At 37.7% G+C, this 18,571-nt stretch overlaps 1 protein-coding gene across 3 annotated transcripts in view; it reads left to right on the forward strand.

The window, feature by feature from the left end:
• NKD2 (NKD inhibitor of WNT signaling pathway 2) overlaps positions 1–18,571 on the forward strand; it is a 109,559-nt gene that overhangs the window by 73,078 nt on the left and 17,910 nt on the right. For all 3 annotated transcript variants that reach the window (XM_074205092.1, XM_074205093.1, XM_074205091.1), the window contains one exon: positions 18,481–18,541. In XM_074205092.1, the coding sequence (XP_074061193.1) occupies positions 18,481–18,541 (61 nt within the window). The remainder of the gene's footprint in view (positions 1–18,480; positions 18,542–18,571) is intronic.

Consider the following 18,571-nt stretch of genomic DNA (forward strand, 5'->3'; position numbering starts at 1 on the left):
ATTCTAACTTTTTTACTTGCATGCTTAATTCATTAATCTTCTCTTTCTCTATTTTATTTTTTTTAGGGTTGTTTTTTTTTTTTGCAAGGCAAATGGGGTTAAGTGGCTTGCCCAAGGCCACACAGCTAGGTAATTATTAAGTGTCTGAGACCAGATTTGAACCCAGATACTCCTGACTCCAGGGCCAATGCTTTATCCACTGTGCCACCTAGCTGCCCTTTCTATTTTATTAATACAAGCATTTAAAGATATAAAATTTCCTCAACTGCTTTGACTGGATCCCATAAGTTTTGATACATTATCTTATTGTGGTCATTGTCTTGGATGAAATTGTTGATTATTTCTATGATTTGTTGTTCGATCCACTCACTCTTTAAAATTAGGTTGCTCAAGATTGATATCCTTCATGGAAGACCAGTGATCTTTTCTCAGTCTTCATCCTTCCAGATCTTTTTTGTCCCTTTTGATATTGGTGACTTCTTTCACCTCCAGGTATCTTCTGTTGCCTAGGCTTCTCTAACTGTTATTTTCCAGTCACTTTTATAAGATTATCATGTTAGGAGTTTAAGGCAAAAAAAGTGTTTCATTTTGTCCCACTATCCCTTGCATGTAATAGGTGTTTAATATAAGCTGTTGTAAACTGTTGAATTAAATTTCTCATTTGCCATGCCAAGCCATGTTCCTATCACCTGGAATGCCCTTCTCTGCTCCTTCTACTCCCTATTCACCCTTTAAGGTCTAGCTCAAGTTTTATTCCTTTGGGGTGAATACTTTAGTCTTATAAGACTATATTAATTTGAATACAGACCATATTATTTTTGTTGGTCAGTCATTTTAGTACTGTCTGACTCTTCTTGACACCATTTGGCAGACACTTAGGATGGTTTGCCATTTCCTTCTCCAGTTCAATTTACAGATGAGGAAATTGAGGCAACCAAGGTTAAGCGATTTGCCCAGGGTCACACTGCTAGTAAGTATCTGAGATCACATATGAACTTGGAAGGGTAAGTCTTTCTGACTCCATATTAGACAACTATCCACCACACTACTTAAAGGCCAAATATAGGCCATACATTTCCTATAATCTAGTTTGTAGATCTGAACTATATCTATATCTACACACACACACACATATGTATGTATGTATGTATTTTTAAGAGATTTCATTTTAAGAGAGTGGATGATCTCTATTCAGAGTAATACAGTGTAGGTGCTATTTTCCCAGAGAGGACAAGAAATTTGTCTTTTACTTCTTTGTATCTCATGTGGCCTATTAACAGAATGTCTTGTGAATGCACATATAATGTTTGTGGATGAATTGCCAGGTTTTTTTTTTATCTTTGGGGTCCCAAAACTTAGCACATAGTAGACACCCAATAGATACTTATTGACTGGTTTTCAAATTATTTGTACTTAGTGCATATTAATGAATTGCTGGACCTGGGAAGTTTTAATCCACATAAAAGTAATGATATTTGATTGATCTCTGCTTTTTTTTTTCAGAATAAAGCTTACCTTCTTAATTTTTTTTTTTTATGGCCCTATCCAATTTAGCTTCAACCTCCTTTTCCAAATACCCTTAGGTGAATTCTTCCCTCAAACCAAGTTAGATTCTCATTATCCACTAAGTATTGAATTCATATTCTCTAGAACAAGATTAATTTATCTTCAAAACATACTCATTAAGTTTTCTGGAAAAAAATTTCATAGACAACAGCACTCAAGATACAAAGGAAAGCAAAAGACAATTCCTCAAGGAAGCTTCCTTGAGGGACTCAGTCCAGCAGAGGAGACAACATGCAGACAACTATGTAGAAATAAACTCTATACAGGATAGATAGGAAATAATCAGCAGAAGTGATAGAATTAAGAAGGGTTTAAAGAAGGTTTCCCATTCTGGGATTTTAGCTGGGACTTAAGGAAACCAGAAGGTAAAGATGAGCAAGAGGACATTCCAGGTCTGAGAAATGCCCAGGCATGCAATGAATGAATGAATGGATTTCTTGGTAAAAACCTTTGTTGAACATAAGCTATGTTTCTAGAGAAGGGTCAAACCAAGCAAGTTCAAATGGACCTTACTTTACATAGCAGCCCTTCATAGCAAGGGTTCTTAATCTAAGGTCCATGAATTTGTTTTTAAACTATTTTCTATAGTTGTATTATAAGTATTTTATTTTATGCATTTAACTTTATTTTCAAAGGGGTTCATTAATTTCTCCAGACTGCCAAGGGCATCCAGGATACCCACAAAAAAATTGTGAAGAACCCCTTCTTCAAAGGTCTGAAAAAATAAAATCTAATTTCAAGCGTCAAGGGACACTTGAAGGATACCTAAAAGAAAGAATACTTTTTGTATGCTAACAGTCATTCTCTAATTCCTATATTTTTTAAATATGTATATTCACATGTATTAGATCCTCAAGGCCAGGCTCATCTGTAATCCTTGAGCAAACACATTCCAGTGTTTTAAGGGTGGTCTGTTTTCCTTGGAATTCACAAAACCCTTGTACTAAACAAAAAGAACTGTTTCTACAGATTTTTGTTTCAAGATTCTTAAGAAGCATAGTACAGCCAAAATATGATTCCTTTCTTGAGAGAACAACCTAAAAGAATGTAAACATTAAAGAGAAAGGAGGAAGGACAAGAAGTCATCACCAATTGGAAGGCTGCCGATGCCTTTTTGAATTTTGCCAATGAGCTAAGGCATGAGATAAAACTTTTTAGAAACTTGCTAACCCACCTGTTTGGTTTCCAGTGTGTTAACATGCATATTTAGCCTCATTTCTATATCATCATCAATCAAATAATATAAACAATGCTCAATGAAACAGATGTTCCCTCACTGAAGCAACTCCAAGGGAAATTATTCAACTGAATGAAATGAAAATGAGAGTCCCCACTGGAAAACAGTGGGACCATTTCTATCCGCTAACAGAACTCATGGATGTAGGGCTTTCAAGCCAGATTTTCTTTTCTCTGTGGCTTTAAAATGGGGTAGAAAATCTCTACACATTCAATCCAGACTCACATTGCCTATTAGGCAAAACCTACTGACCACAGGATAACGCAAAGAAAACAGAGCAAATCCATATCAAAGGCCGCCAAGAGTAGTGTGGGAAAGGAGTTTCACAGTTCAAACAGGATGTTCACCCTGTTTCTGGCTATGGCAGTGAATTCTTAAGACGCCATTCCAAGATCTGGCCCATCCAACACGTTCATAGTGTGCACGCGATAGCTGATAAAGCTGAAGAGATTTGTTCCACATTCCAGAGACCTTCTTCAGAGGACACAGTCCTGCTGTGAGAGAGATGGTCTCTCAGCCAGGGCCAAGTACCCCGTGCGAGGAAATATAGGCAGAACTCACACAAAGTAAAGAACAGGACCTGGAAGCATCCTACTATGAGAGGCAATCAATCCTCATTTTATTTACTCAAGGGACTTATCAGGATTTGTTGTTATTTTTTTTTCCTTTTCTGACAAAATGTGGTTCAAATTTTTTCTGGTTTTTGTCAAATTCCATTAATTCAACCTACATTTCTTTATTGTAGGGTTATGGGATTTTTTTTTTCCTAGATGATATTAATGTGATAGGATTTGTACTAGAGCAAAGGGCTAGGCATCTGGAGACCTGGATTCCAGTTGTGGTTCAGTTACTAACTGACTTTAAAGTGGCGACAGTAGAGAAGTAAGAATACTGGTTTTGGTCCTGTCACTCACTTCAGACCTCAGTTTCCTCATTTGAAAAGTGAGAAAGTTGGGCTAGATGATCTCTAATGATCCTTCCAGCTTTCAATCTAATATTTCCAAATCACTTAGCCATTCTTCCTGAGTTCTCACCCAATTTTAGATATAGCTGTAGAGTTATAGTTAGAATTGTAATAAGCTATGTATATAATACACATACATATGTGCACACATGTGTGAATTGGTATATATGTTTGCGTGCTCATGCACTTACACAGAATATGGTCAAAGAGAATGGCACAATCAGGCAATGAATGAATTGATTACTTACTAATAACCTTTACTCCTGCTGAAAATAAAATTTTCATTTCTAGGTGATAGGAAGAGGGGTATCAAATCAGGCAAGTGCCAGTTATGTGTGTGGGCAGTGTGTGTGTGTGTGTGTGTGTGTGTTTATGTGTGTGTATGAAGGTAGCATGGTAGAGTGAATAAAGAGCTGGACCTGAGTTCAAGTCTCACCTTTGACATGTGATGTTTATGTAAGGTCCTGAACAAATCACTTAACCTCTCAGCACTTTAGGCAAGTCTTGTAGACACCTCTTCATCCAATCTTTTTCTCTGTTCCCTTTACTAGATTCCCTTCCAGATTATGCCTTCTGACTCTCCCTAAAGTATACTTTCAGGGTTCTCTCCAAGGTCCTCTTCTCTTCTTTCTATATGCTACTTTATCTGAGGTCAAGAGACTGGTTTTTTTGCCTCTCATTGTATTTCCAGAGCTTAACACAGTGTCTGATACTTAGCAGGCATTTAGTAATTTTGATTGATTGATTGATTGAAAAAATAGCAAAGCTACTACTCTGCTTTGGTAGAGAGAAATTCCCTAGCCCACTGAAATACTCGACTCACTTCTCATTGTGTCCTCCAGTTATGCCTACCTTCTTTCCTTCACAGAATTGTGACAAAAGGGAATAAACTACCCTAGGAATTCCCATCTCTGTTTTTCAACAATTCAATTTGTCACTTAAACACCCATTGAGTGTGATAGAGTGGTATGTCAGGCACTGGTGGAGAAATAAAGTATATAGAAAGCATGGCCTCTGCCCTTATAAGAATTTTATGATGGAATAAGAAACACAAGTAACTATAATACACCATGTCCTGTGAAAAGCACATTAGCAAGATATATAACAAAATGCTATGGGGGGGGGGCAGGAAAGGAATAATGTGAAATAAGGCGCAAAGTTAGGATTTTTAGAGGGTCTTGAATGCTAACCTTAACCTGTGAGATTGTAAAGAACAGTGGGAGATTTTTGAAGAAAGGTGTCCATGAAGCTTTGAATGAAAGGAGGAGAGTAGAGACTAGAGGCAAATGGCTCTGTTAGCTAGGCAAAGGAATAATGAGGACCATGAGGACCTATACTAGAATGGCAGTGAAAACAGAGTGGAGAGGATGAATTCCAGAGTTGGTGGGTAGATTAGAATTGGTGGGGGATTGGAAAGAAGCAAAGGGAATGTCAAGCTTTTGAATGTGGGAGAGAGTGAAGGGTAGAGCTGGTGAGAGAAGTTGTCACATTTGAAAAAAAAGCAAATTTAAGAAGGAAAAATGAATTCAAGACCAACTATACAAAAAGATAAATGTCTGACCTTCAGCACATTTACAGTCTTGTTGGGAACTTGGACTCGTGTTGTGTAAGGTTAAATATCAATTCAAGACAGAAGAAATGACAGCAAAGCCAGAGATGGTTTTGTTTTCATTGAGTGGAAACTACCAATTTAGATCATATTCTGTCCATAAATTCAGTCTTAGAGTGCTGTGGTCAACTCAGAGAGGTCACATGGCAGCACAGTTAGGAAGTCTGAGGTGATTTTTGACCCTTGTTTTCCAGACTGCAGAACACTAACCTCTACGTCCTCCATTCAGTGGAGAGTGAGATAAAAGCCAAGGCAAAAATGCAATGAAGGCAACAGAAGCTAATCAAGAATTTGGGGGGTAGGGCAGCTAGGTGGCCTAGTGGATAAAGCACTGGCCCTGGAGTCAGGAGTACCTGGGTTCAAATCCGATCTCAGACACTTAATAATTACCTAGCTGTGTGGCCTTGAGCAATCCACTTAACCCCATTTGCCTTGCAAAAACCTAAAAAAAAAAAAAAAGAATTGGGGGGGTAGAATTTGGAGGAGGTTTCTAAATTCAGTCTAGTGCAGAGTAGTGACTTCCTCCTGGATAATGAATGAAAAGATTAGATGCTGCTAGCTTGTTTCAAATAGGGAATGGGAACAGGAGTGTTAAGGCATAGTATGATGAAGAAATCAGGAAAGAATGTCAAGTCTAGCCAATCAATCAATGACAGGCATTTACCAGGAATGAAAAATAAACATAAGTGGTTCTTTTCTGCTACTCTTCTCTCTGACTGACTACACTCCCCACAGCAACTATTCCAAGACTTCTCTCTCTTCAAGATTTCAATTCTGTACCTATGCCCTCTCTTATCTTGTAACTTCACCCTCATACTTTCCTAAGAGATTAAGATTGCTATCCTGAGTTCCTGCATAGTTCTATAACTTGAAAACTTTCTTCCATCCTTTCATCTTCACCCAGTTTCAAAAGATGAAGTGACCTTCCTTTTCACTGAAGAAAGCACTTCTACCTGTGCCCTTGAAATCCCATTTCTGTCTTCAGACTCCTATTTTTTTTCATTTCCAGTCTTTCTGTTTCTGCTGCCTGCTTCCCTCTCTTCCCAGAAATATGCTTGGGTCTCCCCAAACTAAAAACAACCTTTTACTAATTTTACTAATAGCTGTTACAACCCTAAAGCTATCTACTAATCTCTCTTTTATTTGTCTGCTAAACTTCTAGAAAGAATAGTCCATATTCTACACTCACTGCTTTCATTTTTCTCCATATCCACTCCTTCACTCTCCTAAATTCTGATGCCACCCTCACTCCCCCAATATTCTACTAGAAACTGTTTTTTATGTTTCCCTTCCCTCTCATTAGAATTTAAACACTTTGAAGGTCAGAGACTATTTCTTTTGGTTTTTATTTCTATTCCCAATACTTAACAGTTCCCTAAAAATGTTCTTTCAATCTACCTATCCACTATCTATCAGTTAATCTGTCATCTATAAATCTACCATCTGTTGGTCAAATCTATCACTCATTATCTATCTAATCTTTCTACTTTTCTAATAATCTTATCATCTGTCTACCTACTTATCATTTATCTTTCTATATATGCACCTTTCTATCAATTTATCTTCTATCTTATCTATCTGTCACTGTCAGCTGTCACCTTTTCTTCTTAATACTTTTTTATTCCTTGGATTCCATGACACCATTTTATTCCCTGGTTTTTCCCTCTCTGTCTCTCTCTCTGTCTCTCTCTCTGTCTCTCTCTCTCTCTCTCTCTCTCTGTGTCTGTGTGTGTCTCTCCTCTGTCTCTCTCTCTGTCTCTCTCTCTCTGTCTCTCCTCTGTCTCTCTGTCCCTGTCTCTCTCTCTCTCTCTCTCTCTCTCTCTCTCTCTCTCTCTCTCTCTCTCTCTCTTCTCTCATCATTTCTTTCTCCTCCCATCCCCCTGTAGTGGACATTTTTGCATTCCCCTTCTTCCATCTGTCCAACACCTCACAATGTTCTCCTTAGGTGCATAAGTAAGTGAACAGCTATATTGATAAGAAAGAATCAAAGACAGTTAGCTAAGTTAGTCATCTTTGCTAAAACTAATCAAAAGTTCCAGTGTTAAGCTTGAAATGTGAATGAAGGGGTTGTGGATCTTGACCCCCCCCATCAAGGAAAGAAGTCTCCATTTTAGAGGCTTAGATCAATTCCTTTCATGTTATAAGTTGCTCTAGAAGGAATGAGATAGGAATATGAAACAGCAGAGGATCATCTCCTAACCTCAGTCTGCCTCTTTAGAGTTTGCCAAGATATCTCAAAGAGCCAGGTTCTTCAGGAAAGGTTGTCAGAGAATGACCATCTAATGCATAATGCTTATTTATTTAGTTATTTATAGATAGAAAAGAAATTATTAATTCATAATTGCATCAAGTAGCTGTCTATGAACAGAGGTTTTAAGGAGGCTATTAATTTTATTGTTCTATTTAGTAATTTAAATTTTTTTTAAAAATTTAGACAATCCTTTTCATGAATAGTTCATCAAATCTTGGTTTACATGTTTCTGTACTCCAATTTAACAAAGATTTAGTGCCATTATTTATTTGGTCTCAAAGTACTTGGCACTTTTTAGGAGCACATTCATTCCCACTGCCATTACCTCCCCACACACATATATACAAATACAAAGAACAAGCATACACACACTACCCCTTAACTCAGAATTTGATAATATGCATTTCTCTTTTAGCACAAAGACAGAAACAAGGAAAATGGATGTAACAATTAGCAGCAGACTGGGAGGCAACAGAACTTCATGTCTTTTTTTAAATGATGTATTTTGTTTTTTTACCACACTACATTCCCAATGTATATTACCAACTTCCCCCAGATAATTACAAAAAATTAAAAAGAGAAAAATACTTCAGAATATTTGAACCAATTCACAAAAAAAATTAATGATATATTTTATGCCTTATTCCACATCTTATAATCTATGTCTATAAAAAAAATATGAGGGTGGGATTAGCTATCTTCTCATATTTCTTCTTCAAGACCAGGCTTCGTCATTGTTATCATTAGGCAGTTAGGTTGCTCAGTGGATCTCGCACCTGGCCTAAAGTCAGTCAGGATGAAATGTCTTGTTAAGTTCAAATTCAACCTCAGATACTTAATACTGTGTGACTCACATAAGTCACTTCATTCTGTTTGCCCCAGTTTCCTCATCTGTAAAATAAGCTGGAGAAGGAAATGGCAATCCACTTTACCACTCCAGGATCTTTGCCAAGAAAACCTTAAAATCATCTCACAAAAAAAACTAGAAATAACTGGGGAAAAAAAGTATGTCTTGGTCATTTAGCATTCCTAGCATTCATGTCTTAATTGTTTTTTGTTTGTTCATTTTGCTTATTAAATTGTTGCAGTTTTATTGTAGTCATATTTTCCTGGTTCTACTTATTTTACTTTGAATCAGTTCATTTAAGTCTTCTCCATTTATTACAGCATGATAATATTCAATTTAATTTATATAGTATAGCTTGTTTCTCCATTTCCCCATTCATTGGGCATCTACTATGTTTCCAGTTTTTTGTCATTTCAAAAAGTTTTGCTTTAAATGTTTGGTGTATATGGGATCTTTCTTCTTTACATTGACCTTCTTGCCCAATATTGGAATCTCTGAGTCAAAGAACATGGACATTTGGTCATTTTTTTTCAGCATGAGTACTATTACATTTCAGAATATTTGGACCAATTCATAGAAAAAAGGTATTACACCTCCAACAGTGATTGTTCTCATCTTTGACAACTGATCAGATGTAAGGGGAAATTTTGGAGTTGTTTTAATTCACATATATTGTTATGAATTTGGTACATTTTAATGTGATTCTTACAGTTTGCAATTCTTTTGACTCCCTTATGCAAGAGAATAACTTGAAGACCTTCATTCTGACTCCTGGGTCTGACTTCTTGAACTAGTTAACTTTCTCTTTGCCTGGCCCCAGATTTCCCTCTCACAGCTCTACTTTCCTTGAAAAATCTTGAAAATTGGAGTTGGCAATATCTTGGATCTATCTTTAGACCCTACATGAGTCAGGAGTCAGGTGAGAATAGATACCTGCTATACAAAATCCTATGCAAACTATGGAAGCATATTACTCCTCTCTGACTTTGTTACATACAGCTGTGCCTGGATATCTAGAGACAGATGTTAATTAAATCAAGTTACTCTCTCCATTTTTTTAACCGTTCTTTGTAAAGGTAAATTTGTAAAATGTCAACATTTCAATTGACCTTCAGTTAGTGATCCCTGGGTCTCAGACCCGCCAAAGAGCTGGCAAGGAGCTCACCCTCTCTGGGGACAATAGGTCTTGTGCCCAGAACCCCCTGAATTAAGAAATCTGCATTGTTTGCACCATCCCACCTTATCCTGGAGATTTAGTTAATAAATAAGTATTGGTGATAACTACCAAGAAGAGTATATGAAGACAGGTAAAAATAATCCCTGACCTCAAAGAATTTACATTCTAATGAGGGAAACAATATGTAAATATCTGAGTCCACACAAAATATATGCGGCATAGACAGAAGGTAACCCCATGGTTATAAAAATAACAAAATGACGCCAAGGAAAACCAGATTGGAGAAAATCCTACTGGAAAAAAAGCAGAATCTGGTAACTTGGCCACCTAGGAGCCTACACATTGATGAAAGCTGGCAATTATGAGTGGAAAATGAATTGTGGCCCCATGAGAGATTAAGCTACTCTCCAACAATTGGAAAGTGTGTCCCAAAATCACTAGGATTAGCACAACATAAGTATTTAATAATAATTTGTACCTATTAATAGCTCAGCCAATACCCACATGCTATGTGGGAGATTTGGGACTTCTCTAATCTTATTTAAAATGAGGTAGGCATCCTAATGGCCCCTGCTCAGTAGAGCACTTGGAAAATATTTACTTTGAAACTCTTTCAGAACCTCCTTGTAAACAGGAGATCCTGTAGGGTCACACTTCAGTGTCAAAGGCCACTATTGTCTCAGTAATAGTAAACAGGCTTTACAAGGGAAGAGTCTTCTGGTGCCAAAGAGTCAGCTCTATACTACAAAGCATGAGCAAGATGTCCAAAAAGACAAGAAAATAAGAGCAGTCTCTTACTAACCTCTCCAGGCTTGGAGGCATTCTCCTCCTCCCCTCTTAGAAGAAAAATTCCCTGGTCAGGAAATAGTTATCACCATCCCACCATTGTCCACTCCTTTACAATGACATGCATTAAACTGAATTTTTTGTTTAAATGCTATAGCCAAGTTAGAGTTTCTAATTGCTTAAAACCTGGAAAGAGCTTTGAATAAGACACTGCACTTTTATTTTCAATGTCTTAATTCATCAGACATAGTCTCTTTGAGGATTGTTGAGAGCTGCCCCCCCCACCCAACCCCCCCAACTGATTCAAACATCAGTGTAAAAATCTACAGAACTCCTCTGGGATGGTTTCCTGTTAAAAGGACTGGAACACTTTCATTCTGTGTGTAATATAGCTTTTATTATAAGGGGTTTTTTCCTAGTTATAAAGGCAGCAATTGTTAGCTATTATTGGGAAATGTAAGTTATATTCCAAACTTGAGTCAGAATATGTAAAGAATTAAGCCTTGGTACAAGGATCCAGGAAACAATGGTTTGTACTTAGCCCAAATCTGCTATAAATGTGAATTAGAGTAACACTGGACACAGTTTAAAATCTCCTCATCCCCCCCCCCCCACACACACACACCCCCACCTCCCACCTCCAAGGTTCTTTTATTGGAAGCCTGAGGAGAAGATAGCGGAGTTCTTTGTGCTGTGGGAGGTGGTAAATATAGAAATGATAGCACTTTGCCTGTATGAGAACTGCTAACATGCTGAGAATAATGTGAAAGACTGAACTTTGATCATCCAAGCATTTTTTTTAAACAGGGACAGTTTCCAGAGTCAGTCTGGCTTTGATCATGAAAAGGGGAAAGCCAGCCAATGGGAAAAAAATGGCTGTGTCTCTCAATAGTTACCGGTGCCTGGAGCCCTTGGAGACCCAGAGATCTTAGTACTTAGGAAATAACTGTTGAAGTTTGAGCCACTGCATCACATCTGTTTTAGTGTGGCCAACCCAGCCAGATGTAAATGATCTACAGACGATTTAATAAATTGTAATTAAAGTTCTTGGCCCCTTATATTGAACAAAAACAGCCTTCGATCAGGAGAAAGGCAGATTTATTGGAACTAGGTTGGGTTTCCTTTAAATCACAATTTAAATCGCTATTCAAGACTAGATTTAATTGTTTTCAACAAAAAAGGACATTCTAGTAGTTTGTCATATAACCTCAATATGTTTTCTTCACAACCTAGAGATAGATGCAGATGTAATTTTTTAGAAGGAACAGACTACATTTTAAAAGCACTAAATCTTTCTAGTCCCCCTTTTCCCCCCTCAAGATTAATTTTACATCTATGGCACATTAGAAAACTGAACAATGGCTTGTTTTATTTGCAGTCATTTGAAGCAGATTCTTTTGAAGCCTTTGGAAATAAAACATCTCAAGTTCAGCAACTGATCTTGGATATATTGATGATATTTTGCCAATATATAAAGACATTTGAATAAAATAAAAAGACATTTGAATTGTTGTATCTAACCCAAACAATAAATTTATATTTTCTTATTTTTCTTAACAGCAAACATTTAATAATTTTATAAAGCAAATGCAGCATTAAACCTTTATTCATAAATATAAATATTCTTATTATTTTAATTATTATTAGGAATAGGTAGAAGCCAGATTTGTGTTTTCATTGGTATAGGGAGACTCCAGGTAAGGATGCCCTTACTGCCAATACAGATGGACACTTTCTCAGTATCTAAGCATTACAGAGCTCTTATAGTATAGAGAGGTTAAAACTTCCCCAAAGTCACATGGAATGGAAATGTCATAGTCAGAAGTTGAAACCAGCTTTTTATGACTCCAAGGCTAACCCTCTATGCATCCCTGTTGCCTCTTATTACTGTTAACAATAACTATAACAATAAGCTTTAAACAACCAGGTTAGTATGAAAAGTCAACCTTAGTTGACTAGAACATCAGAGAAACTTAATAATTCAAATGATTGATTGAAATCTAATTAGTTTTTGGTTAATGTAGAAGCCATCTTTCCTGCTTTTTCAATTCCCAGTTCTTAATTTATGATAACTTTTCAAATTATAAAAATTTCTTTCTATATCTGAAGATACCATTGTTAAAAGATGTCAAAATTCCGATAGTGTCATGTTATTTCTTGATAAAGTGATTTATGCATACTCGATATTGTGACTACATTCAACATTTCTTGAATGGTGTGACCTTAGAACTGAAATTATATTCTATTTGATGTTTCAGAAGAATGATTGAAAGGTCCTATATCTTAACCAATTCATCCTTAATCATTAAAGATTGATCCTAATACTGAGTATTGAGAATATTGACTTCACCCAAATCAACTGAAAATAGAGCATGACCTGTGGTGAACTGCTTATAAAATCCACATGGCTTAAATGAAAACTGTACATTTAGGCAGTTCCTGGTTCACAAAAGATCTATACTTTTCCAGATTATCTTCCCCTCAATTCTAGAATCCCTAAATCTGAATCATTAGCAAAGTTCCTGTTTCCCACCTCTAGCATGGGTCTCACCAAAAGTCACTCTCCCAAGGGAGCTGTGAGTCCCCAGCAGAGCCACTGTAGCAATTTGGGACAGGTAATTCTTTAGAGTCCTAGGCATATGTTCTTAATATCATCCCAGTTTGGGCATACAAATTCTGTATCATTATACTCGGGGACATATGATTTCCTTGGTACTGGAACAGCCAGCATAGAAACTCTCTCACTCTCCTATTGAAAATCACAATGGCCTATAATTTGTAATCTTCTAGAGTTGTCTGTAAAATTAAATGGTTTGTTCATTGTTGCATGACTAATTAAATATGAAAGGAAGAACTTGAATTTAGGCTTACTGACTCTGGATCCAGAACGCTTTCCATTATGTCATCCCATTGGTTAAGGTTCCATCTTATTATTAGGATTACAATTCAGTTTCATTAAAGTTCAATAGGTGTTTGTGGTTTGACATGCTGACTGTTTATAACATTATTCAAGAGGAGAAAACTTGAGTTCCAAGGTCCAAGCCAGCTACTTATAAAGAAGCTTTACAAATAAAACTTCAATTTCTGTACCACAATCCATTCACAGTAAGATTTACCACCCACTCAGCTAAATACAGACAGTTACAGATGAGAAGTATAGTTGTTCCTTGCCACAAACAAGTTAGGTTATTTAGGTATTTAGGTTATTTTAAACAACACACACACACACACACACACGTGTGCACACGTGCGTGTGTGTGTGTGTGTGTGTGTGTGTGTGCACAAAACTTTTCATAAAAACATCTTTAGGCTGTTTGAAGACATACTGATTTCTTTGAAAAGTTATTGCTTTTTTTTAATCCATTAGGATCTGAACCCTTGATGAAATGCAGTCAGATAACCCAAGGAAACCCTTAACATCTTTCTGGTGCCTGTGTTCTGGGCAGTTGAGGTTGTTTGTTATGTAAGAAACTTGTTTAGATATGACCCCAAGTTAAATTCATTAGATATGTAACTCTAGCCAAAATATTTTAAGTCTTTTGAGCTGGTGTGGTAAATCAGAGCCTTTTGAAGTTCAGTTGGCTACTTTGCTAGGTTGACAAGGCAGTGTTAATGGGAGAAAGGAAATAATACTCAAAAACAAGAAAAATGGATGACATTTCAAGTCTCTGTACTTTTATTGCCTGTGGAAATGAACTGATTCCAAATTTATGTCAACCTACACATGATAGTATCATCCACCATCATAAAGGGGACCTAGAATAATTATAGTGGTGTGGGTGAGGAAGAAGGTACTATGGAAATTATTTCAGAAAACTTATCAGAAGATCTTATCCCATTTTGCATCACAATTGCTCCCTTATCGAAGTTAGTTTGATTAATTTCATTCCACAAAATGTTTATAGGAGGGCTGTATATAATAAATTTCTTACACTGGAGAAAAAGAGATTGGGATTTTTTTTTTTTATTTAAAGGCATTGGATGAACTCTTCCTGGGTGCTAAAGTTGAGCTCTTTCTGACCCTTTCATTTGACTTGGTACAATAGTGATATCCCAAAAATGTAACTGATTTCCAAGTAAAGTATTCATATCATTCACAATAGTAGGATGTCACATGAAACATAAAATCTTCCACACTTTCCCTTGACTGATGATCATGACTTACTATACATTAAGAACTTTTTATTTACTTGAAAAATATTCAAAAGTTTGCCTCTCACACATTTAAGGAAAATTTCTTTTATTCTTTCTCATTTTCAATTTGAGCAATGGCACTTCCACAGTGCTAGAACAGCTAGAGTTTTGGTCTTGAAATTAGGAAGACCTGGGTTTCCTGCACTTTTGATATTAGCAGCCTCTCTCTCTCTCTCTCTCTCTGAATTATCATATGTAAAGCTAAAAGGAACAATGATATCCATAGTACCTATTTTACTGACTTATGGACTTCATTTAGAAATATGCTGGTAGGGGCAGCTCCATGGTGCAGTGGATAGAGCACCCACCCTGGAGTCAGGAGTACCTGGGTTCAAATTTGGCCTCAGACACTTAATAATTACCTGTGTGGCCTTGGGCAAGCCACTTAATCCCCATTGCCTAACAGCTTTTGGGTGGGGGGGGTGGGGGTAGGAGGGAAGAAATGTTACGATTTGTTTTTAGGCAATCAGGGTTAAGTGATTTGCTTAGGGTCACAAATCTAGTAAGTGTGAGGTCAAATTTGAACCCAAATCATCCTGACTCCAGGGCTGTTGCTCTAGCCATTATGCCACCTAGCTGTCCCAGGATGATAATACTTTTAAGTTTAATCTGCATTATTAATATTTCCTCCATCACTTTCTTAAGTCTGGACAATCATCAGAACAATAAATTAAGGCCTAATTTGTAGAGTTTGCCAAATTCTGAGGTGTAAATGCTCATGTTAAAAATTTAACAATTGGTTCTCACTAGCTGGTTTATACTGACTCCTGCATGGGCTCACATGAGATGATGCCTGTAATATGCTTTGTAGCCGTTCAAGTACTAAATTAACATCCAAAAAAGAGGGGAAAATGGGACCTCTTAGAATTTTATATAATGACTGAAAATTTTCTACCTCCAAACTTTTGTAAAATACAGTTTGCACAGTTTTGGGGGCAGAAGGGAATAGTATGGGGAAAGGGTTTTTTCTTTAGTTTAATTTTAGAGGTTGCATCATCCAGAGGAAAATGTTATTCCTGTAATTATTTTCTTTATTTATCACAAAGCCACCTAATTATTTTTTTAAGCAGCTTTGCATTTTCAACCTTTCTATGGAGTCTACTGCCTTTCCTTTTAAATCCTGCTGACTGACATGTGCAAGTCCCCAAAGGTGGAATTTCTGATAGTCTGATAAGTTTGCCTGGTTTTCTTTGAGAGGAAAAGGTTGAAACAAAGATCTGTAGTGTTCCCCCAACCAGCGGGGGTGGGTTGAGAGAGCTGAAGATTTGGCTGATGTCACCGGGTCCTTAGCAATGAAAACCTCAGAGTAATCCGATATCACTTAAAAGGCTGGTAAAAGGCCCGGCTGAAGGATGCTTGGCAGTGATGTTGCAAAAACAGGAACAAACAGCCAGCTGATTCTTTTGTTTGTTTTCCAAGTGCCTATCAGGCTGATCAGAGACCTCTCTCTTGTCCTTGTGGTGCAGCCCCTGTGTGTAACTGTAGAATAAAGCCCTAACTGGCTTTCACCATAAACAAAGGCTCAACCAGTCATTTGCAAAGGTGATGGATTTCATTAATGTTTCTGTGTCCTTTGGGAGTTTGTGTGTCTTTAATGAGACTTAACATGGGAGAGAAGAGAGTCAAGCTTTCCTTCATAAAGGCTGGATGGCTCACTCCTCCATCCGGGCCGAATTGGGCTGCCAAACCCTTGCTGATTGGCACTGCCTTTTATTAGAAGCCCTGGCTGCCTTTCTGGAGAGATGGGCCTCCCTCATTGAATTTCGGCAAACACAAATACTTGTCATTCCAAAACAGAATACTGGCTGTTGGAAGGTGAGGGCCCAGAGCCACCCCAACCATATGGTGAGGTAATACACTAGCTGGCCCGGAACCCAAATTCGGGGCTTCCTTAAGGCCACAGCTCTCTTTCTGGAATTTAACCTTTCATTTGGAAAGGTTGCCCATTCTGCCACTCTCTACCCCCATCCCCTCTTTTTTTTTTTTAAGAGATGGATCAATATGGTAACTTCTAGTTAACTAAATAGCAAGGCATACTCAAAATTTACTGTGGGGGGTGATTTTATTGAGGCCTCAATTTTGAAGCCTGGCTAGGAAAGTGGAGGGGGGGGAGTCCTCCTTGCTCTGGTTTATTGGCCCTTCATAAACATCCATGTGGACTCAGCAGAGGGCAACTGGTCCTGTCTGGTGCTGGGGAACATTCCTGGCTGCTCTCCTGCTGGGGACCCTGATTAATGACAGCTGCTCACAGGAGGGACCTAGAGATCCCTGGCTATTTACCTCCATCTGTGGGCAACGTGCAGTTTATGGGCATCTGGCTAAAGATAAAACCATTTTCATGATGCAATACCCCAACAGGGAGGCAGCTGGAGAATTGAGAAGCCCTCACTGGGGTAAATCCTTCTGGCCTCCTGCCCAAGATAGATTCTACGGAGCGCCACTGGTGCCTTGGGACTTAAGCCACACAGAAGATCGGAAAGGGAGATTATGAGGTTTCTCGAGTTACACAGGATAAAGCTCTTTGTCAGGAAGAAATAATAAAACTGTAGGAATTATGATAGCAATGTCTAAAGCAGTTAAGTAAGCACAGTAATTATTCACTTTGAAACAACCTGAGAGAGATGGGCCATTTTCGGAGGCCAATATTCATCCACTTGGAGATATTTTCAGCTAAGGCTTGGAACAAAAAAGATCACTTTCTCACCTACACAGCAACTTTTAGGAATTCCCTTACTCAATTTGTCCTTAGGATGGAACTCAACTCCATGACATGGATGAGTCCTCTGAGCATGTTATTAATTGAGAACATGGCACCAGTAGTTAGAAAGATTAAAAAAAATTCTATGCTAATTGTAAAGCAAGATTCTTGCATTTTGTTATTATTTTTGTGTAAGGATTTCTAAGAGTGCATTCAAAAACATCATTTTCCTAAATTACTTTTTCCCATTTGGGAATTTATTAATTATTTGTCATTATAAGAGCAATATGTTGTCTTTTGGTTAACTTTAATCACCTGTGTTTGACATCTTCCCTGCCCCCAGTGATCCAGAAATCTATTGCTTAGAAGTGATGTAGAGGTCTAAGGCAGATACGGAAATGGAAAATCCATAATAGGATTCACCTTTCATCTCCTCATACTTAGAGGTAACTTTTGCCCTGAGAAAATAACTGGCCAGGGAATTACTCATAGCAACTTGTATCACTAAGTAGGCTAATTAAGTTCCTTACATTCCACTCCAGAAGAAAGTGTCATCAGTAGGGTCAGGGATGGAAGGGGCTTGAACTTTCTGCTAAAACATATACTGTGTATGTGTTTTTCTCTGTCTGTCTCTCCTTCATAGCAATGGCTCTTCAGATATATTGTATTGTATCATTGCTGTCAGATGAGAGACAAATGTGTGGCCAACACAGAGAATCTGGGGCTGATAGGCTGCGGTGCTCTTTGTTTTGGTGCAAAGATGAGTGAAGGCCATTTGTGTCATTTTCACCAACATTTTCTCTAATTGCCTCATTTGACTTGTCAGCCATCATGTACCCTATTTTTGTCATAAAGACTGTCACAATGAAATCTGACGATATAATAGAGTATGTGCGGTATTTTGATTTCTGAAAATCTGAAACTTGAATGAAGCATAAAGGATTTGGCAGTTGTTAAATTTTTTGGACCCAGACAGTGTAACACAATAGCCCTTGCAGATGTTCGGTTCATATGATGGGACTTGTTCCCAGATCTCACATCTCAGAACTCTAGATGTAGGAAATGCTTCTGCCTGTAACTGTTTGTTTTCACTGGGGCTGCAGCTGAAATCCTGCATATTCACTTACAGCTGGGCCTTGTTCTCCCTGCAGGAGCTACTGAATGGGGAACTGAAAGAGGGACATTTTCGGGAGGACCAATGCCCCCTGGAGGGTAAGTACATAATCTTGCTCCTGCAGCTAG

This window comes from Macrotis lagotis, chromosome X (assembly GCF_037893015.1).
Source record: "Macrotis lagotis isolate mMagLag1 chromosome X, bilby.v1.9.chrom.fasta, whole genome shotgun sequence".
In the NCBI taxonomy this organism is placed as follows: domain Eukaryota; kingdom Metazoa; phylum Chordata; class Mammalia; order Peramelemorphia; family Peramelidae; genus Macrotis; species Macrotis lagotis.